At 39.3% G+C, this 23,035-nt stretch overlaps 1 protein-coding gene across 21 annotated transcripts in view; it reads left to right on the top strand.

Moving 5' to 3' along the window:
* NCOR1 (nuclear receptor corepressor 1) overlaps window positions 1-23,035 on the top strand; it is a 163,792-nt gene that overhangs the window by 32,998 nt on the left and 107,759 nt on the right. For all 21 annotated transcript variants that reach the window (XM_074342073.1, XM_074342074.1, XM_074342079.1 and 18 more), the window contains 2 exons: window positions 12,310-12,487; window positions 19,147-19,274. In XM_074342073.1, coding sequence (XP_074198174.1) covers window positions 12,380-12,487; window positions 19,147-19,274 — 236 coding nt within the window. In that variant the 5' untranslated portion in view covers window positions 12,310-12,379. The remainder of the gene's footprint in view (window positions 1-12,309; window positions 12,488-19,146; window positions 19,275-23,035) is intronic.

Here is a 23,035-nt window from a genome sequence, read left to right as displayed (position 1 = left end):
AGTTGGTTGAAATAAAGTGCTGATAATTTATAGAATTATAGAATGTAGAGTTATGTAGATTATCTGGTCTTTCTTCCTTCAATGGTGAGTAAACTAGGGCTCACAGAGGAGGGTGGTCTGCCTGAATTTGTGTGGTTGGCCAGTAGCAGAATGCAGAGTAACTCATTCTGTTCCACCCTAACACATGATTAAGTGTGGAGATTGACAACCACTTAAAACAAAAATTGGCATGAACGGCAAACAAAAGGTCACTTAATTTAGCTTAGATACTGAATTTAGGTACTTTCTTAACTTTAAGTTTCTGCAGTGAAAATAGAGTTAAAAATTATTATTGATCTAGATCAGTAATCTGATCATTGGGAATTATTAGTTTAATTTTTAATCTGTTAGGGATTTTTTTTTGGAGGGGGAGGTAATCAGGTTTGTTTGTTTATTTAATGAAGGGACTGGGGATTGAACCGAGGACCTTGTGCATGCTAAGCATGTGTTCTGCCACTGAGCTATACCCTCTCCTCATGAATATCTTCTGAAACATAAATATCTGAGATTATCTGGACCTCCTGACATTTCATGGAATTTAAATGTGAAGAGATGGAAATATTATGCCAATGGTTGGGTACCTCTGAGATGTAAACAGATAGGATATTTTATAAGTTAGTTATTGCCAGCTTCACTTACCCTCAAACTTCTGGACTCTTTTTTTTAATTATAAGAAACTTCAGTTGTCATATAAAAGCTTAGATAAAGTGGGAACATGAACTGTATTCTTTTTTTATTTTGCATTCTTTTTAATTGAAGTGTAGTCAGTTTACAGCGTTGTGTTGATTTCTGATGTACAGCGTAATGTTCATTAACTGTATTCTTAATGCTGTGTTGAAAGCTCATATATGTGATATTAGTTTTCTGTAGATGTTCATGCCACAGAATTTGTTTTAAAGGAAAAGGCATATTATTCTTTTAAACCAGTGTCCTCATGTGAATACTGAAGCGTGGCATATTTATTTCATTTGGACTGTTAAATAATATGCCTATTTTGTGTTGCATTAAGAAGGCTTTTTGTTTTTTTTTCATTTTTTGTTTTTCTCATTTTGTGCTCTTTTCTGGAATGCTATTTCTTTGCTCTACTCTTCCAAACTCTACCACACCTTTAAGTGTAGTAGATACTGCCTTTTTGTTTCTTTCTTTTTTCTAAGGGTTTTTGGTCACATGTCACTTCACCCACAAAGTTTTCTTCCTCCTCCCTCTTCTCTGAAGACGTATTTTTTTGTTCTGGAAATTCTCAGTGCTTCACTTATGCCTCAGAACGTCCTGGTTATTTATGTACATGTCCATTTAGTCCCCACCAGACCGTAAGCCCATTGTGGGCATGTCTGTATCTCAGTTGTTTTTCATCCTTCCCTTGCCCCCACTCCCAGAATAACACTTTGCATTCAGGAAGCGGGTAGCAGAAGCTGGTTGAACGCATAAAAAGCCTAGCTGCCAGAGATACGTGCTGTGGTTGTTTTGGAAGGTGATGGGTTCACAGGTGGGAACTTGATGATGAGTAGTTTGAGGAAATTAAAAAACAGGTAGAAATTCACTGGTGTCAGTGAAAATGTCTGTAATCAGTAAATTTTCAAAGCATTTCTTTTAAAAAAAGTTTCTCTCAGTTTACTGGGATTTTTGGAATGAAGAAAGTAAATGTGAAATCAATTCCTCTCAGATTATTTGTATTTTCAGGTAATATTAGAACGAAAATATATTAATTTCTATATGCAGGGAAATTGGAATTGTTTTATTGCTAGGAGAAAATGTGGATTAGGAGCAGTTTGTTTATAGGATTATTGTAGAATTTTTTGAAAGGATAGTACTTGATTAGTTTTATATCAAAAATTACTTTTTATACTTTGAAATTATTTTCTTTCTAAACTGAAGTATAGTCGATTTACAATGTGTTAGTTTGTGGTGTACAGCATAGTGATTCAGTTATACATACAAATATTCCTTTTCCTATTCTTTTTCATTATAGGCTGTTACAAGATATTAAATACAGTTCCCTGTGCTGTACAGTGGGTCCTTGTTTATTATATCAAAAATTAAGTCTCTAAGTAGATTAGTCAAGAGCAAAGGAAAAGTTAAAAATGACCAAATTATTTGATGACCCCCCCCCACCCCCCTCGCAGTTTCTACGTGAGGAATAAAACTTGGGCTGTTTCTCTGTTTTTGTTGTTTTTTTTTAATTGTTACACAGAAATAAATTGATATTACACCAGAATAAATTGAGGTTACATTTTTTTTCTGGGAAAATTTGACTCATTTATTCTGAGGGTGACCTTTATGTTTACAGATTGCCTCTCCCCTGCATGCTTTTGCTTAACTGACAGACTTTTTTCTTGACATTTTTGTTGTCATATACAGTTCAGAGTCAGAGTAATCTGTTTCAGGCAGTTCATTTCCCTTGGCAATAGTATATAGATTTGTATAATTTTGAAATGTTTGTTTTAAGTAGTAATCATCATGTCTTTGAACTCCTGTTCAAAGACATTTAACTGTATTACTTTTGATTAAGTTCTTTTAATACAGTTTTGAGTAACAGTAACTTTTATGTATTTGGAATGAAACCAAAACTTATGCTTTCTAGGAGTTACAGCCTAAAATACACATGGTAAATACGCCAGAAGGAGGGAGTTTGTAGTCCATTAACTCTGTGTGTGTGTGTAAGAATGGGGGGGGGGGCGGGGGAGGGGAGGGAGGAGGGGATGGACCCAGCAGAAGGCGGGGCAGGAGGAGACCATACTCTGTATTTACACAGAACTGGTGTAATGAGTGAAGGGGGATATGTTATTTTAAAATCTTTACTTGTCTTTTATTTATTATAAGGAATGCATTATTTTACAGAAGTGCAATGTGGAAGTACACACAGAAATTGAAAGTAACACTTCCTGCGTGTAATTTGCTAAGTGTGTGTTGTGTATCCTCTCAGATGTTTTCTGTGTGTGTGTAACTTTTTGTATTACGGGACCATAATGTATTATTCTTTTGTTTACTGCTGTTCCACATTGGTGTATTTAGAGCTATTTCTGTTATTAACAGCTACATAATACTCTTTCATGAAAGAAAATACCATAGTTTGTTTAATCAGTTTATGGCCACTAGTGTTTTGTCAGAAAAACAAAGCTGTAGTGATGTGTGTGTGTGTGTGTGTGTGTGTGTGTGTGTGTGTATTTATTTTGTATATATGTGCAAGCAGCTCTGTAGTTTAGATTTCTTACGTGGAGCTGCCGTTACATGAAGTGTGGATTTGGATGGATGTGCCGCAGGCCCTGGCTAGCACTGGATAGGACAAATGACCACATTTGACAATTTAAGAAGTAGGAAAAAAAAGAGATTCTAATAGTCTTTTATCAACCACTGTTGACGGTGAACATTTTTTATTGAGGGGCATTGTATTTCTTTTAGAAATCACTGGCTTTTGTTCTCTGGTTATTTTTGATGGGATTATTGGTCTTCCTCGGGTGGACCTGAAGGCACTCACGCGGTTCACGCGGCTCACGTCCTGGTAACGCCCCTGCTCTTTCACAGCATCATCTAGTCAGGCAGATCCAGCCCGGAACCTGTGCTGGCTGGTGACCTTGGGCGCCTTCTTTAACCTCTCTAAGCCTTGATTTCATTATTTGTACAATGGAAATGGAGATAATGTAAAAAACCTTAGCAGAAAGGCCGGCACGTGGTAGTAAAAAGTCAGTAGATGTTAGTGGTCTCCATTATTAGTCTGGGCTTCGTGCTCTACTTAGACCTTCCTTACTCTAAGATTTAAAATATCCCCCCAGCCATCAAACTGAAAAAGCAAAGTGAGGAATATTATAGTATATACTGCTTGTTTTAAAAAGGAAAAATAACATACACATATTTGCTTTTATATGTATCATAGAATATTTCTAAAACAAAGCCCAAGAAACTGGTGATGTTGTAGGGAGGAAACTGAGTGACAGAGGCACACGAGTAAGAGGAAGACTTGACTGTGTACCTTTCTGTGTTTTTAGAACAAAGAAGTGCCTAGGTTTTAATTCAACACTTTCACGGTTTCTTTTTTTCTTTGCTTTTCTTTCCTTTTAAAAAAATTTCTAATTTTTAGTAAGCCAGAAAGAGAAAGAAAAATGCCATATGGTATCGCTTACATGTGGAATCTAAAAAAAAGGACATAAATGAAATACTTATTTACAACTTAGGTGATTGATTTCTTGAGTATCTGTGAGCACACCTGACTGTCCTTTGTGACCGGCTTACTGCATTCTGTTGATTCTCATTTTGTGGTTGGCTTTATTCCTTTGATAGCTATGTAAGTTTAAAAACCTAACACTCTAAACTGTTCTTAGAAACAATGAACAGTACATATATGTAAATTTTAAAATGGTTTTCTCTCTCAATAAGTTGCTTTTCCTAGAATAAACTTTGTTTACCCCCAAATTTAAAAAAAAAATAAATATTAAAAAAATTTCTAATTTTTTTGGTCCACCTGGAATTCATTTCTAGCATAGGAAATGAGATAGACATACACTTTGGGAGGGTATAGGTGAGTGTTTTTACCCCCAAATAGTTATGTCAACACTGTTTAGTGAATAATCCAGCCTTTGCCCCAGTGATTAGATTTGCAATTTTTATCATTTACTAAGTATGTTTGGAACTGTTTCTAATCTATTATGTCCTCTTGATCTCTTGTTATATATTATCAGGTCCTTTAAATTATTTTTTTTTTTATAATTTTAATATTCCTGTAGGGTTAGTCACTTGTTCATTACTCTGTCCCCCGCCCCCCCCCCCCCAGGCTTTGACAATTCTGGTGTATGTGTTCTTTGCGGTAAACTTTAGAGTCATTCTGTGAAGTTCAAGAAGAAATCTTGCTGTGATTTTTGTGGAGATATTGATTCCCATATTGATTGATCACTTGAATACTGATTGGGAATTTTGAATTCAAAGGTTACTTTTAGGAAAATTGACACTTTTATGTACTTCCTATTTTTTTGTTCAAACACAGACTTTTGTGTTTTTTTTTTTCAGTAGATTTTCAAATATTTCTTCAAGGAAGTGCTGTGCATTTCTTATTTCTTTTGCCAACAAATATAGCAGCGAATCTAACAGGGTGTTCATATTCTTGTGGGGGGAGACAGTGTAGTCAAGCCAAATGAATGCCTTTCACATTCTGCTTAATCTGTGAAGGAGTGAAGAGGGTACCTGGTGGGAGCCTGCCTCACAGGGTGTTGGGAAGATGACATTTGAACCGAGCCCTAAGTTGGAGGAGTCCTCAGCCCCGTGGGTGAGCCAGGAAGAGGTTCCAGGCAGAGAGTAAAGAAGGACAAGGGCTGGAGGCCAGGGCGGGCTTGGCACGGGGTCAGGGCGTGGAAGGAAGCCCATGCTGGGGGCCTCCTGGTCGTCGGGGAGGAAGCAGGCAGAGCAGGTGCGCCGTGGGCCCCAGGGAAGGTTGATGCCACGAGGTGCGTGCAACCCCGGGAGTCCTGAGCAGGAGAGTGACGTGTTCCGATTTATGGTTTAAAAAGAACGTTTGGCATTTTGAGTGGAGAAAATATTGCGGTGGGAGGTCCAGTCAGGAGCTTCCTGCAGCAGGAGATGAGGACGGGGGTGGATGGAGGAGCCAGGCGGCTCAGGGGGCGGTGGGTGTGGAAGGGGGAAGAGGACCTGCTGGTGCCCGGGGTGCTGCCGAGAGCTGACTGTGAGGTGCTGGGGGCCGTGAGTGCAGGAAAGAAAGGGTCCTTGCCTCATGGGGGTCTAATGGTTCTATTTACTTTTTGTTTATTTATTTGTTGTGTAGAATTCAGGGCATTTTAAGTCCATTGCTGTCTGTCCACTGTATCTTGGTATATACCTTAGAAATAGTCTGTTCATCAGCCTTGTTTTATTTTGCTTCCTGCCGTCTCGCTATCTCTACTAGTGGGTCAGTGGGGAGGCAGCGGAACGTGATCTTTAAGATGGTTGTCTCTGAGCTAAAAAATTACATTGGGGAAGTTCCTTAGCCTGTCTGAAGACTTGATGGATGATGATGGAACCATGTTCTAGGTGAGCTCACGCAGGCCAGCCCTCAGTGCACAACAAAGGCATAAAAATGGTAACTTTCTGTGCTGTCCTCAGGTGGTGGTGTGTCTGTTAATTTCGGCCAGGCATCTAAACTTAAAAAATTTTTGATCTCAATACACTGTTCTTTCTTTGTGTTAATGGAGGAGAGACTTGGCAAAGAGTTGTCCATTTTGGCTTTGAAATGTCTTCATTTTCACGGTTTAGGCAGTGACTGTTGCTCAGTACGGTGCAGCTGCACCACGGAGTCCCCAGTCGCTGCCCACCGCTGCTCCTGGGGAACTTCTCCTTCCTCACCTTAGGTGGGGACAAAGCGGCATTGTCTTCATTCAGGAATTATTTATTGAATGTCTATTCTTATATTAATAAGGGCATAATTATTTGATTAATCTATTTCTTTTAGTATCACTTTATTGGGAGTAGGATAGTTTGAACTAAAATGTCTCTTTCTTTAGTTCCCCAGCTTCTAAGTGAGAAGTCCTTATGTCCAGAGGCCGAGTATAAAACACCTTGTTAATGGCGTTCCCTCAGAGTAGCTCTCCCACCAAAGGGAGGAATGCTTTAGTTTATTTTACAGGAGAAATCTGATGCCAGTTTAGCACCACTCTGATCTCGTACAAACTACAGAATTCACTTGGATGATTTTCAGCCTGTCTCCTCCCCTAGAGGCTGGGCACTGCGATGGGCTCTGATGGGCTTTCCCTGCGTCATCGCCGGTCTGGAGATCCCTGGGTGTTCGGGATACCCCAGGGGTGGCCCTGCGCCTCTCCCTTCCTGATGCAGTTTTGGAGTTGGACTGGAGCTGAGCTGCTTTGTGAGATGGAGACCTGATTTGCCTCAGTTTAGTGTCTAAGTTTGGCATCTGCACTGTCATAGAGGCCACTCCCTTGTTCCATACTTTTGTATCAAAAGTTTTTATTGTTTGATTATTTAAAAGAAAACTGAATTGTGTATTTTCTAGGGGCCTTTTTCTTCCTTGGAAAAATGTGGGCTTCACCTCTGTTGTGACCCTTGGTGGAGTCACTCTTGCTCATCTAAAAAGAGGCATCTGCAGTCCTTCCACAGTGAAGTATATTTTTAGCTTTTTTTCCAAGATCACTTAGGCCACCTTGAAAACCTATCCAAGTACATTTTGGTTATGCAAAGATTGTAGGCCAGAAGCCAGGAGTTCCTGGTGAGAAGGGATTTTTTTTTTTTTTTTTAGGATTCCATTTCAAATTTTGTTTTGCAAGATAAGTTTCCTGTTGAGTAAATTGGTGTGTGTGTCTTTATAGTGTTAATATGGGAAGGTTCAAAAAGGAATTTAAATAGACTGATTTCATTTTACTGTATTTTATTATCTGCAAAATGTTGGAGGCTAGTTCTGGGTTTATCTGTAAAATTCAGATAAAATGTGCTCAACAGTGATACCTAGTTTTAGCATATTATTTTCATCCTAAAATATGATTATATATGTTTTATGGCCACCTGTACTGGGCTGATAGTAACTAACTTTATTTTATTTTTAAGATATTCAAGTTAAACATCACTAAAATCACATCAGAGAACTAGGACATCGTGAAGGATTGGTTACTGACAAAAGGGAACCATGGACGAATCATTTGATTCATATCTGAGTGACACTGAATGCACGTGTCGCACTCAGGACTCACCGTTGCTGAGAATTAAAACATCCCACAGACAGCACCGTACTGCAGAGATTTCTCATCGTGTAGGCCACTGTTGGAAAAAAATTTGGATGACCTTGAGCTAAGATCTTTCCTTTTGCCTCTCCATTCCATTTATAGCTTTATTTACTCAGGATGTCTGAGTTGGGAGGAGAGCTCAGACAGATCACATAAGCATTTCTTAGGGGTTTAGATCAGAATTACTTGGAAAACTTAGGAAATATTTGTGAACATTCATACAGCGAAATACTCTGATTCACTAGGAAGAATGAAGACGTTCTTTACAGACTCATGAGAATGAATGTCAAGTAATAAAGGCAAGATATAGGACAGTGTGTATCTACTATGCTGCCATTTATGTGGGGGCAAAGTGTGTGTGAGGGTGAGAGAGAGAGCAAGGACTTTCCGAAGGATACTCCAGAAGCTGGTGACTTTGGTCATCTTCTGGGAGGACAGCTGGGTGGATGCTGGGGACAAGGGTGAGAAGGAGATGTTTCTCTCTGTATTCTGTGGTCCTTTTAGAAACTATTAAATCATACATGTAATATTCTTCCCCAAAACAAAATAAAACAAACAGCCCTACCGACAAGACCCCCCACGAGCTGGCTTTGCCCGTTCCCCAGCAAGCGCAGGTGTACAGGAGGGGAGCGCGCCGGCTGGCCATGTGTGGCCTCACAGCACACCTTGGCTCCTCGGATGGCTCCTACTCGCCAAGAAGGCTGCACAGCCCAGTGTTAGTTGGGTAATCTTTAAACCTCCCAGTACTTGGATTTTCTGACTTCCTTACCTTGGGACCCGGGGAACAGGCAGGAGACGTGTGGGAGACAGCTGGTCCTAGCTGGTGATCACGGCCGTGGTCTCCTACGGGAGGAAAAGGGCAATGAGTAGTAAGCATGGCAGGGTTATTTAACACATGTGAATGTTACCTGGTACCGCAGGACGTTTGAAAAGCAGTTTTCTCTATGTTTTGTTGTAAGGTTAGATTGAATGACAGTTCTGTAGAACATTTTATTTTCTAAATCTAGCCAGGTAAAGAATTTGATTAAAATGGGGAAATTGGATCAAGTTGGCATACTGAATTTTGATCTCTTCCCAAATCCTTTAAAATGATGGAAACAAAACTAAAGCTGTGTAAATATAAGTAATACATAGTATTGTTTTCTGTGCTTTGAACATATGTATCATTCTGTAAATTGTTTTCACTAAGCTTTACTTTCTGAGGTTTATATTTTAAAACACAGCTCTAGTTTATTCATTGTAACTGCCGTATAGTATTTTATCATACGAAGGTACCACGTTATGGAGTTTAGGCTGTCTTCAAATTTACCAGTTTCATTGCTGCAATAAATATCCTTCTGTATGAGAGTGTGAGTTTCTGTAGGGTATATACTAAAATTGCTGGGCTGCATTAAGAATGATTCACATTTCAGATCAGCATGGAAAGGCAGACATATTTAATAAGGGGTTTGTTTAAATAATTAACTATAGTTAGTAAATAAAACACAGCTAGACCCCCTACCTTGCCATTATTTTAGAAAAACTTTAAGGTACTAAATGGGTTAAAAACTTTAAGAAGTGTAAGAGGAGAAGGTAGAGGACTTTAAAATTTGAGGTAGGGAAGGTCTTCAGAAAGATGAACCAAGTTATGACTTCTGGAGGAAAATATTTGTAGCAAAGAGGTTACACACACACCAGCAAACCCTGGCCACTCCTGCCTCCCTCCCGCACCCTCCCGCACCCTCCCGCACCCTCCTCACTCTGCCTTTGGGCTTCTGTAGTTCTCCCCATGGAGTGCTCTTGTCTTCTCAAGGCTTTGGCTCTAAAGTCATCTTAGAATATAATTTATTACCTGAACTGGGATAGTTTTGAGAAGGAAATGGAGCATAATTAATAGCTGCGCTGGAACAACAGCCATGAATTGGGTCTGTTTCAGGAAATCGGGGCGTACGGTCATCCTAGCTGAGACTGGCGTGCTGGGATCACTCCACCAGGCATGCCTTCCTTTCCCTGCTCCTCTCATCCTCTTTTACTTACAGCACTTTATCATATTGTTTTGTGATTATTTATTGTCTTTGTCACCTCAGAATAGGTGCAGTATCTTGGTCACTGTTCTGTGCCTGTGTTTAAGACAGTGTTTACACAGTGGTATACTGCGTAATAAATATTTGTTGAATATGTATATGACATTTCTGCTTTTGGTCTTGAGATCTTGTGAAGACATGATAGACACATTTGAAAAACTGAGTAGTAATGGTATACACAAATCATACTGTTACAGAACAAAATGTTCTCATTTATAAGAACTTTTTTTGCTCTAATTAAATTTTCCTTTAGCTAAACTTTTTGAAAAACAATTTTCTAAGCTCATGTATTGGATATTTAGGACAGCTCCGTGAGAAACATCCTCAGGCATTGAGTCTTGGGCTGTCTCCGTAGTGAGTAGTCAGATGGGCTCCCAGGAGCGGCCTTGCTGGGGTGGGGGGCCGTGCGCGTTTCCAAGGCTGACGCTGTGTGAGTTACCGTTCCTCTTGAGAAGGCAGTCTGTACCTGTTTTACACACACACCGGTCGTGTGTGAAAGAGTACCTTTCTCTCCAAACCCTCACCGACAGCAGGCATTATTTTTTAATATTTTGCTAGTTTGTCTTACTTTTCTGGCATCGTTGATGAAGCTGACTGGCTTCATTAACTTTATTTCCTCTGTTAATCCCATGTTCCTGTCATGTCTTACATTTTTGTTTTGATCGTTTTTTCCTGATTAATCTGTACATGTATGGTATACATAAATATATAAAAAAATTAAAATTTTACTGTTGCGCGGTTTGTGGTTTGCCATTGTAAGGTGTCTGTCTTACAGAAAAAGTAAAAAAAAATTTCTAAGTCAAAGGTGTCAGTCTTACCATTTGTGCTTTGGGGCACCCTCCTCCCGGTGGCTTCTCTGGCCCACACTTTGACTCACCTTGGCTCCTGCTCTGGCCGCTTTGCAGTTGCTGAGGGGCTCGATTCAGATTCTGGGAGGAGGTCTGATTGGTACCAGCTGGCCCAGTCAGTTTAGTTCACCTGATAACGAACCTCATGTCAAAGCCACACCCTACCTAGGCGTAGTGTGTAGCGGGAGTGCGGGGATCTGTGTGTGTGTGACCGGCCTCTTAGGACACTGGCGCTGCTTGGCAGCCTGAAGATGGCCCAGTTCTCTCAGCCTGTGGTCCTCAAACTTTTTGGTCTCAAGACTCCTTTTACACTCTTAAAATTATTTATGGCTCCAGAGAGCTTTTGCTTATGTGGGCTATATATTTTGATGTTTACCATATTAGATGTTAAAATGGGGAACTTTAAAAGGTATTTATTCATTTAAAATAATACGAACCCACATGTTAACATAAATAACGTTTTTATATTGAGTATTTTCCAAAATAAAACAAAGTTTGATGAAAAGAGTGGCATTATTTTACATTTTTGCAGACCTCTTCAGTATTTGGCTTTAAAAGAAGAGAGCTTGATTCTCATTTCTGCTTCTGCATTCAGCCTTGCAGTATGTTGTTTTGACTGAAGTTTATGGGAAAAAAATGTAACCCCTCACAGATATGCGTTTGGAAAAGGGAGGGGGTTTATAGTAGTGTTTACGTAATTGTGGATGTTCTTTGATATCACACCCAAACTAGACAAGTGGTAATTTTTTAAAGGTTAGTTGCTGTGTGAACTATGAAACCATGTCAATACACCTTTCATATTCCTGTCACATTAAACATTTATTGGTTTATCTTGCACCTTATTTATTTAATTGTGGTAAAATGTCCTGGACTTTAAATATTTCTCTCGTGCATAATTTTGTAAATCAGTATTGGTCATTTGGAAAATACTGATTCACTGACTTATGCAGATCTTCCAGTTTCATTTTGTGATATCAAAAACTCATACTTGTTAACATCACCACCAATATTGCCACAAAAGTCTTGAAAGGTAGGGAAGCCAATCAGGCTCATGGTGGCAGATGCAAAGTTTTCCAAAATCCTAATTTTCAAAAAAGAAAAAAAAAGATTGGCATTTGTGTTCCTTGAAGTGATGGGCTCACTTTGTTCGTCCTTGAAAGTTCTCCATCCCTCATGCCTCCTAAGGCTGTCATTTGGGGGCAGAGTTATTTAATAAAGACAGTATTTCCTCTGCACAAATGCTTACTTTATAAATACTCATGAATCCTTTTAACAGTTGACCTTTTCACAGCCCCAGAATTTATAGCCATAGAATTTTGTTTTTGTAATATTTAATGTTGGCTTTTCAGACATTTATCGAAAGGAAGACATTTACTGAATGGTTGCCGTGTGCGAGGCCTCTTGCTAAGGTTTACGTTGCTCTGTGTGACTGCTGGTATTGTGATAAAGAGCCTTTTTCAATTGTAGAGAAAAAGATTCATTGATATTTTTCAAGCCCCCAGTAACTTCTATTATATTTAATAAATACGTGAGAGAAAGCTTTTACTGCCAGTAGTAGTTTTGTTTATGTAACTATAATTAGAAGTTATGAGAAGCCCACCTGGTGCTTTAGTTCTTACCAATTCTGTTTTTTCCCATCCTGTTCAGGTGATTTCCCAGAAGCATGATTGCTTGTTGGACTTGATCTCATAGCCTGGTGAGGACTTCTTTACTGATAATGTCAAGTTCAGGTTATCCTCCCAACCAAGGAGCATTCAGCACAGAACAAAGTCGTTATCCTCCCCACTCTGTTCAGTACACCTTCCCCAGCACCCGGCATCAGCAGGTAAGGAGCAGATGTGATGCAGATTTCATGTGTATTTTGTGTTTTTCTTTAGTTTTCCTCTTGAATACATTTATCGGTCAGAATCCAAATACAGTTGTTACATATATGTTTTAATGGCAAGAACCATTCTCAAAGATGGGGAACGAAAGTTTAGGGGTGAATTACCTTTGTCTTCTTACTGTGGCTTTCTGCCAGATTTCAGAGAGTGACCATATCTCAGCTTCTGATTGTAGGAGTTGTTGATAGAAAAGTATCAGTTGCCTAGAGTTTCTAAGTTAAGACCCATGTTTATGCTCCAAGTTGAACATAAGTTCCTGAGTGAGAGCCAGGCCCTGTAAGACTTCATATGTGTGTGTGTTTACTTCATGTAGCTGATGGTATTACTGTGCTGTATTAAAGAGCCTCACCTTTGTGAGAGACTTACTGGTAGGAAGGTGAGTTTGTATGATTGACTCACCTTGTGGAAAATAAAATAGGTGGAATTGTCGGCATAGAGCAAGCCAGGGGCAGGGATGTAAGAGGTCTGGGGGAAAAGAGAAGGGAAGAGGTGAGATGGTCATTTCAGAGAACAGGAAAGCAAGTTTCCCAGCACACATAGCTGAGTGCTGCTGGGTGCTGCTAACGCCGCTCAGGTGTGGTCATGACACAGCGTGAAAGTGGACACCCTTACCTTGCTTCTTTCACTATTAATATTATAGTATTAGATGTACTTGTTTGGTTGATGCCCTTTTCTGGTTGAAGAAGTTGCTTTCTGTGCTCGCTTGTGGATTCTTACCACGACTGGATGTTGAATTTCGGCTGTGTGCCCTCCAGTGATGCTGTTCATCTGATGACTGGTTCCCTAGATTATTGTTCTTGTTGCTGCTTTTTAAATAATCAACTTTGGGGCTTAGTTTATATATAGTAAAAATTTTATTTCATGTGTACATTTTGACAGATTTCTGTACCCATAAAACATCACCAAAATGAAGGAAGAAAACATTTGTTACCTCAGGAAGTTCTCCTGTGCCCCATCCAGGGCAGGCCTCCTCCCCCATGTCCCGCAAGCCTCAGCGCCCGGGAAACCACGACCTGCTTTCTGTCGTGACACATTATGTTTGTCTTGAGTTTCAGATGAACTTTTTATCTATAAGTGCTTCTTTTACTCCCATAATATTTTTGAGATTTATTCATGTTCTGGCGCATCTCAGTAGTTAATTTCTTTTTGTTGCTGGTTATGGGTATTCAACAATTTGCTTACGTAGTTGTTTATTCCAGTTTTTGGTTATTACAAACAAAACTTATTTAGGAAATATGTATCTATGTGTTTGTTGTTTCTAGATTGGATAAAGAAGCTTTGCCTTTTGTTATAGTATCCTTGGGAGAGCATACGTTTTAAGTTTTATTAAGTCCATTTTATTTTTGTCTTTAATATTTCCTGCTTTTTGTGTCATATTTAAGAAGTTTTTGTCATATTCAAGGTCATTGAGATTTTCTATGTTTTCTTCTTAGAGATTTTTAGATTTTATGCTTTTTACATTTGAGTCTGTAATCAATTTAAAAACAGTTCTTATTTATTTTTTGTGGGTTTTTTTGGGTGGGCAGAGATAATTAGGTTTTTTACTTATTTATATTAATGGTGGTACTGAGGAATGAACCCAGGACCTTGTACATGCTAAGCATGCACTCTACAACTGAGCTATACCCTCCCCTCTTATGATCTGCTTTGAATTAAATTTTGTTTATGGTGTGTAAGGTTCGAGGTCACTGTTTTGCATATCAGTATTCAATTATTCTTGAAGCCATTTGCTGAAAAGGTGATCCTTTCCCCACTGAATTGCTTTGGCACTTTAATTCAGGATCAACCTATCATTTACGTATGAGTATTTCTGTTCTCTCTAGACTGATATATTTTGTCTGCTTTATCTCACAGCTATGTGATTTTTCTGTGTAAATAAAAATTTAATCTTTTAATAAAGCACTGCACACTGTCTTGATTATTATAGCTTCACAGTAAACTGAAATTAACAGTGTAATTCTTTACTGAATTGTTATTTTGGATAGTTTAGATCCTTAGCATTTCTATGTACATTTTAGAATCAACTTGTCAGTGTCTATAAAAAAGCTTCCTGGCATTTTGATTGGGATTGTACTGAATCTAGAGATTAATTTGGAAGAGAATTGATGTCTTAACTTTGAATCTTCTGGTCCGTGAGTGTGGTATATCTATTTGTGTAGGTCTCATTAATTTTTCTCAGTAATGTTTGGTAGTTTTCGGTGTACAGGTCACATTTATTCCTAAATATTTAATATTTTTGATGCTGTTGTAATTGGTACTGCTTTTGTGTGTCAATTTTCAGTTGTTCATTGTTACTATCTGTATTGATCTTGTATCCTGCAAACTTGTTACTTACAGTTGCTCTTTTATGGATTCCACAGGCTTTTCTAAGTAGATGATCCTATAACCTGGGAATAAAGACAGCTTCGCGTCTTCCTTTCCAAACCAGCTGTCTTTTCTCCTTACTGCACTGCTGGAATCCCCGGTGCAGTGTCGGCTAGAAGGGGTGGGAGTGGATGTCCTTGTCTTGTTTCTGACCCTAAGAGGAAAGCAGTCTTTCACCACTAAGAACGTTGCTGGCTTGGGAGGTGCTCCTCCCCCTGTATCTCCTAACGGAGTCGTTGTCGGATCAGTGTTTTTTCTTCCTTGGATGTTTGATAGAATCTAAGCCACTTGGGCGTAGAATTTTCTTTGTGGGAAGAATTTAACCTATGAACTCAATTTCTTTAGTGCTTATAATTCACATTCTTTTCCTTTTCTTGAGTCAGTTTGGGTAAATTTATTGTTTGAACACTAAATTTATTAATTATGTCAGTAATCATGTCAACTTACGGCTGTCATACTATGTTCCCTTTTGATTCAGTGTCTGTTAGGTCTGTTGTGGTATCATTGTGTTGACAATTGGGTTTTTTTGTCCCCTTTTTTCCTTCATTGGTCTAACGGGAGGTTTATTGATTTAGTAGATTCTTTCCTTTGAAGAACTAGGTTTAGTTTCCTCCATTTTCACTAATTTTTTTTTTTTCTGTTTTACTGATTTCTGCTCTGTATTCTCTTCTATAATTGCCCACATGTATGTGATTTCTGACACCTTTCACTGTTTTGTGTACATTCAGGTTTCCTTTTGATACCATTTTCTTGCTGAAGCACGTACTTCCTTTTAGGGCAGGTCTTTGGCAGTGGACTCTCCTGGCTTTTCTTTAAGTGGAAAAGTTTGCTTCAACTTTACTTTTGAAGATTACTTTTCACTGGGTATGGAATTCTAGGTTGGCAGCGCTTTTCTTTCAGCATTTTAAGAGATGTCATTTGTTGTGTTCTGGGTTGAATGGTTTCTCAGTAGAACTCTTTGGTCATTCTTATCTTTGTTTATTTTTATATATCTTTTTTCTCTAGTGACTTAAGATTTTTCTCTTTCAGTTTGATGATGATGTCCCTTTGTCATGATTTCTTAAAGTATGTTACTGTCTTTAGCACTCACTGAGCTTTCTGCCTCTGTGTGTGTGTAATTTGCATAAAATCTGGGCAGTTTTCATCCATTATTTTTTCAGATGTATTTTTCTGCCTCCCCTTCTCCAGGTTTCCTTCGGAGATGCCAGTGACTCATATGTTAGCTTACAGGTCTGGACTCTCCTTTTTTTCCCTCCTGTTTTGTAACCACTTGCTTCATTTTGCCATGTCTTCATGTTCAGTGATCTTTTCTGCTGTCGCTTCCAACCCGCTGTTAATTTCATCCTGTGAAAGTATCACTGCAGACATTGGATTTTTCATTTTTGATTGGAATATGAACATTGCTGGCTTTTGTTGTATTCCTTTAAGGAAAGTTATATTCTTTCTGGTAGGCAGTGAAGTTACTTTTGAGGTTTCTTTTTAAACTCTCTTAGGGCAGGTTTAAAATAGTCTTTTTTCTACATTTAGTTTATCCTCTGCTTCTGAACTTGTCTCTTTTGGGGTATCTATTGAATGTCTTGTGTTCTGTGAGATTTCTTATCTCTGGCTGGAGGAGATGTAAGTTCTGGCAGCCATGTGAGCTAAGGGAATTGTTTGGTTTATTGCTTCTTCTAATAGTTCTTTCATCAGGATTTTTCTCAGCCCAGCCTTTAAAGACCGAGCTGTGCTGTCACTGTGCACTTACAGACTGGAACTCAGCCAAACACTTAAGGGAACACAGATTCATATTTCAGGAAATCTTTCTCTGTGTGTCTCCCTCCTTGCTGGAAGTCTCCAGGAATTCTCTGTGTGGCTCTCCCAGACTAGAATGTTTGCTTCTTCAGTGAGCAAGATTCTGGGGCTCTGCTTGGACTTTCTTCCCAAGGGTGCAGTTTGGAAATCACCTCCATGCAGAAAGCCTGGGGTGGCATGGACTCCCCCTTTGTGTCACTTTTCTCAGAGGTCCGGTCCTGTGCAGCCTGTTGTCCGGTGCCTGAGGTAGTTCCTACTCGTCTAGTTTTCAACTGTGTGCTGTCTTTCTGGACAGTGGTTCTCGCTCGTCAGTGAAGCAGAGGTGCCCTGCTAGTTCTTTCATTGCCTCATTACTCTTCCTTTGTCTGCTGGGTGCGTCCTTCAGAAATTCTTTTAGAGAGAGGCTGTCGTTGGTAAGTTTTCTGAGTTCTTGAAATTGAAAAGTATGCAGTCCTGAAACTTCAGTGATGATTTGGCTATTGAATTGGTAGGTTCAAATTTGTTTTCCTCTGAAGTCGGAGTATGTATTCCAGTATTGCTTAAGAGAAGCCTGCTTTTGTTATGATCCTTGTTACTTTGTAGGAAACCAATTGTTTATTTCTTAGGACTAGCAGTAACGTTTTCCCTTTACCCTTGATTTTCTAAAATTTTGGTGTGTTCACTGTGGCTTTTTAAAATCTGTTCAACTTTTCTTTTAGGCCCTTTTTAAACTGAGGACTATGTCTTTTCTAATTCCTGAGAAATGCTGTAGTATTATTTCTTAGAATACTGCCTCTCAGCTGTGGACATTGGATATTGGAGCCTTTTCCTGCAGCTGCCATTGCTGACTTGTCTCCTTTAATTTCTGTCTTTGTTCTCTACTGTGGTCTGAGATTCAGATTCTTTTTCGTGCGTCAGTTTGGGTGCGTTTGTTGTTGTTCAGGAAACTAAACTCACTCCTCAGTTCTGTCACCTGTGTTCTACTGTTGTTCTGTTTCATGGATCAGCCTTTTGATTTCTTTGATTGCTATTTGGTTCTTTTTGAGGATATAATTAATATTTTTGTCTCCTTTTTAACTTTCGCTTAACCTTTTATCTACTTCTTTGGATGTAAATTCTTTATTTTTTGAGTTTGTGTCCTTTTTAAAAAATGGTTTTGTCTTTTCTTCAGCGTTTAGTTTTTCTCGTTTATGTTTTCAGTTTTGTATCTGGTATTTTTACTTAGACTATGTATGAATTATCTTTTACTGTTAGTTCCTCTAATGAAGGGTTCAGGACCTCGTATCTTACCCCTTCTTTCAGTCTGGTCAGCTCCACTTTATCTGTTTATGATTTTCTGAACTTTTTTTGTTGATATATAATGCATATAACATAAAATTCACAATTTGAAGTGTCTGATATAATGGTTTTTAGTGTATTCCCTATGTTGAGCAGCCATTACCATTAGATAATTCCAGAGCCTTTCCTCACCCAAAAGGAAACCCCATGTCTGATGGTGGTGAATCCCAGTCCCCTTTTCCCTCCCTCCCCTGGCAGCCACTGAGCCACAGTCTCTCTTGATGTGCGTCTTGTAGCCGTTTCATACAACATATGGCTTGTTAGTCTCTCCTTTTTATTTTTAACTTAACATGTTTTCTAGGTTCGTTGTAGCGTTGCATGCGTTAGTACTTCAGTGCTTCGTTTTTTTCTGTGGTCGAATAGTGTTCCGTTGTATAGATGATATCACACTGTGTAGCTTACATATGAGTCGGTGGACATTTGGATTCTTTTTGGCTGTTACAAATAATACTGCTTCAGAAATTTGTGTGCAAATTTTTATGTGTGGACATAGGCTTTTAATTTCCTTGTGTATATACCTAGGATTGGAATTCCTGGGTTATTTGGTATTTCTTTGTTTATCTATTTGTGATTGTTAATAATTTATTTTGAAAAGAACCTTTTGCCGTTTCAACAAAAAGTTAACAAAAGGAGGAAAACAAACATAAAAACATCCACCTAGAATGATGTAGAAATGGTTACTCTTAACTTGCAGGTTGATTCTCTAGACCTCTGTTTCTTCTTTTGTAAATCTGAATGGATTCACCTAGATGGCTTCTGAGACCCTTCTCGCTTTCCCGTTTTGAATTTAAGGTGGAAACGCTTTTTAGGATTCATGTTGAACACATATGAGTTTGAGGACTTAACTACTTGAATAATATACATAGAGAGCTATCATGCAGTTATTAGAAGAATAAATCAAATGTAGGTTGAACAGGAAATTTCACTTTGAGTTTTTCTGAGTGATACACAGTTAAGTTGATTGTTTTGGGTTTGGGGAAAGAATTAGATCAGTGAGAGATGAAGTTGTCCTTTCTGTTTCTTTCCTTGCTCGGTGGCTCATAACTGCCTTTGTGTGCTGGTACGTGGTTTGATTTCATGGTGCTTGCGCGTCTTGGTTAATAATGAACTTACCATTGTCCGACACCAGGAGTTTGCGGTCCCCGACTACCGGTCTCCTCACCTGGAGGTCAGCCCGGCGTCTCAGCTCCTGCAGCAGCAGCAGCAGCTCCGCAGACGGCCGTCCCTGCTGTCCGAGTTTCACCCCGGCTCCGACAGGTAATGGCGTCCTTCCGTGTCCCTCTGGGGCCGGACTAGGGAAGGGGGTGTAAACGCCACTTCTGTTAAGCCAGCTGAGACTGATCACTTATGGTTTGTGTCTTGAGCTTTTTCCTATTTGTTGACCTTTTGAGGTAGGTATCTTAACAGTTAACAAACCTCTCAAAACTTGTTTCCAGACTTCAGAGTTAATGCTGGGTAGCGGGAAGTCAGGTAGACTGGGTTTGAATCCTGGTCAGCTGTGTGGCCTCGGTCACATTGCATAAACTGGTGTCCTGAATTTAGACTGCACGCTAGAACCACGTGGGGAGAGTTTGAACTTGATGCCCAAGTCCCGTCTCAGCATCATTAAATTGATATCTGGGTTTGGGCCCAGGTCTTTCTCCTTCGCAGCCACTGACTTCGACTCATCAGACTTAGTTTTCTATCTGCGAACTTGAGGGTAAAAATGGCATCGTCCGCAGAGGGAGCATGTGGTCCAGTGATGCTGGCCCTGTCCACGGAAGGCACTCCTTTTCTACAGTGTCCTTACCATCTCTCCTGCTATTTACTCCATCCTCACTCTTAAAGTATTTTGAAATATAGTAACTTCTTTTATTTGATCACCTTACTTACTTCCTTTTTTTTTTTTGTTAGCAGTTTTATAAAAAACCTGATTTCCTATTTTAAAACATGTTTATTGTAGGTTTTAAGATGATAAATGGTTGAAAATTACTTGGTCATGCTTAAAATTATTATGAAGTGCATTTCTTCGTAAAGGTTGTAGAGAGAATTCAGATCATTCTTCCCCTACTATGAAGCAAATATACGAAAATAGTTTTTTAAAAATGGGATGAAATTGCACCGTGCATAAAGAAGGAGAGGACACGGCCATGGCCGTAAACTTGGAGAGGCGGCGTTCAAGGGCGGAGAGGGGTGAGTTGTGCACAGCCTGGCTCCTAGGTCCCACTTTTGCTCTCAGGGAAGCAGTGTTGAAGAAAGAGATCAGTGCAGTGCTGGGTTTCTCAGGAATGCTCCCTAATTTGGGAAAATGTAAGTGGGGGCGGGGTGGGTGCTCTGCTCGGGAATCCCCACTGTGCCACTTCCCACGGTGCTGAGCCCAAGTGTCTGGCTGGTGCAGTGGGCCAGGGTCCGTAGCAAAGGCTGTCACAGCCCCAAGCAAGTTTTCCCCTCCTGTGCCCCATTTCTCTGTCTCCTTGGGCTGTAGAAAAGTGTGAATCCAGTCTTCCGTGTGCAGACAAACACATACCAGGCACAGGGGATGAGGCTGAGCACGGAAACCCACGCATACTCTTCCACTGCAGAGAGGGGGCTGGGCCAGGCTGCCCACAGGGTGCCTGAGCAGGGGTGAGGGCTGCCGTGCGCAGGGAAAACATGCTCCTCCATGGGAGGAAGATGAAAGCAGTGCAGTGCCCCAGAAGCAAAGCCCCCACCTGGAGGAAGCCACGGAGCGAAGAACATGCCCCCGGGCACCGGGCGCTGTGGAAGAACTTACAGTTTGTGATGATGCTTTCAAGATAGAATGAGGCAAATGAAAGGTGGGCATTCTTGTGCCCCCAAGCCCACCGTTTTAATTCAGCATCTAAAGTGAGAAGGAAGAAGGAATGAAACGGGTGTGGCTAAAAGTCAGACTTTTGTCATGGAAGAAAGTCTGGAGATAATCAGCCTGGATGCAGAAGAAAAGTCAAAGATGGAAGCAAAAGAAGTTGACAGACGTGAAGGACAAATTAAAATCATCCAACTTGTCATCAGAACTCGTGTTTCTGAGGTGGAGAACCTAGTAAAGGAAAGGAAGTAATGTAATTTTTAAAAACACCCTTTTTCCCCTTTAAAGTGAAGGAAGAACTCTGTAGGTTGATAGGACTTAACCTTTCTCCAGGAAGAATTTACACAGATGATCACTACTGAGACAGATTCTGGTTGAGTTACTAAAGTTTAAGGGTAAGTAAAAGAGTCAGGAATCCAGGAAACAAAACAAACCCTCGAGAGGAGGAAAAGAATCTGACAGAAGCTACAAAGTTCTAAGAAAAAGAAGTTGAGATCCAAGGATGTTTTATCAGACATGTTTAAAAGCAACAGGCAGACATTTTTAGACATAAAAGCACTGAGCATCTAAAACTTCTGCAAGAATTTCTAGGTGATGGAATCCAGTCAGACAAAGAATGGAAGCCATGGTAGAAGGACCACAGTAGCTATAATCCCATTTAAGTAGGAAGTCCATATGAGACACCTGGATGAATTACAGTTCCTTGACAGAATGTCAGTGGTAAATCTTGACAAAATAAAAATAATGTAACTACCCAAAGTTAGAGGTACAATGAGTTTTGGGAGAATGTTTAAAGGTAGGCATTTGAAAAGTGTGCCTGGAGTGATTTGATGACTTCTAAAATGGAAAAGTTAGGTTAAATAAATGTCACCTGCTTGGAATGTAAGTTTGATGTAGCCATTATGGAAAACAGTTTGGAGATCTGTAAAATAATAAAAACAGACTTACCATGTGATCTAGCGATCCTACTCCTGGGCATGTATCCGGAGGGAACTGTAATTTGAGAAGACACGTGCACCCCAGTGTTCATAGCAGCACTGTTTACAGTAGCCAAGACAAGGAAGCAACCTAAATGTCCACTGACAGATGAATGGATGCAGAAGGTGTCATATATTTATATGATGGAATACTACTCAGCCATAAACAAGAGTAAAATAATGACATTTGCAGCAATGTGGATGGACCTGGAGATCGTCTACTAAGTGAAGTAAGCCAGAAAGAGAGAGAAAAATACCATATGATGTCACTTATATGTGAATCTAAAAAAATGATACAAATGAACTTGTTTACGAAACAAATGGACTCACAGACATAGAAAACAAACTTATGGTTACAGGGTGGGGAGTGGCGGGGGAGGAGGGATAAATTGGGAGTTTGGGATTGCAGTTACTAACCTCTATATATAAAATAGGTAAACAATAAGGGCCAACTGTGTAGCACAGGGAACTATATTCAATACCTTGTAATAGCCTATAATGAAAAAGAATATGAAAAGGAATACATGTATGTATAACTGAAACATTGTGCTGTACACCAGAAATTAACATTGTAAACCAATAGACAATAAAAAGAAATTAAAAAAAAATCTGCCCATTCTTAGTGCTTCTCATAGTTATTTTCCTTATTCTTTTGCAAGAATTTCTTGGGAAATGATTTCTTGTGCTAAAGGAACATTTATCTGGAATATAGCAGTTCCTTCCATTTTAAGGCTTATTTATTTTAATTTTTTTGTCATATTGTATAAAAAAATAAACCAAATATCCTGTATTTTAAAAAATACTGTATGGTATTCTTCTGTTGTGTTATTTTTGCCTTATCTGTCCATCTGTCCATATATAAGAGTAAAGTGATGTCTGGGAATGTTACTCACCTGATTATAGCGTTGTTTCTGTGTGGAGCGGTTTGAGGTGACCTGCTGTTTGATTCTGTTATATATTCCTAGAATGTTTTTGTTAGCAAATGTATATCATTTTATAAACACAGGACTCGTAAAAAGTAAGCGTCATTTCTGTGTGAATATCATCCATCATGTTTCCTAGATTTCATTGGAAAAATTAGGCCAGTTAACATTTAGAGTATTTGGATATTTAGATAAAATGATGCAGAACAGCTGAGACAGTTTCAGATCTTATAGATGATTCACTGAAATTCAGGTAATTGGGTTTCTCTTGAGCAATAAAAGACACCAAATCATATTTATAAATTTAAAAATTTA

This window comes from Camelus bactrianus, chromosome 16 (assembly GCF_048773025.1).
Source record: "Camelus bactrianus isolate YW-2024 breed Bactrian camel chromosome 16, ASM4877302v1, whole genome shotgun sequence".
NCBI classification, from domain to species: Eukaryota; Metazoa; Chordata; class Mammalia; order Artiodactyla; family Camelidae; genus Camelus; species Camelus bactrianus.
Note: the sequence above shows the minus strand (reverse complement) of the source record. Positions and strands in the feature narration are given on the sequence as shown.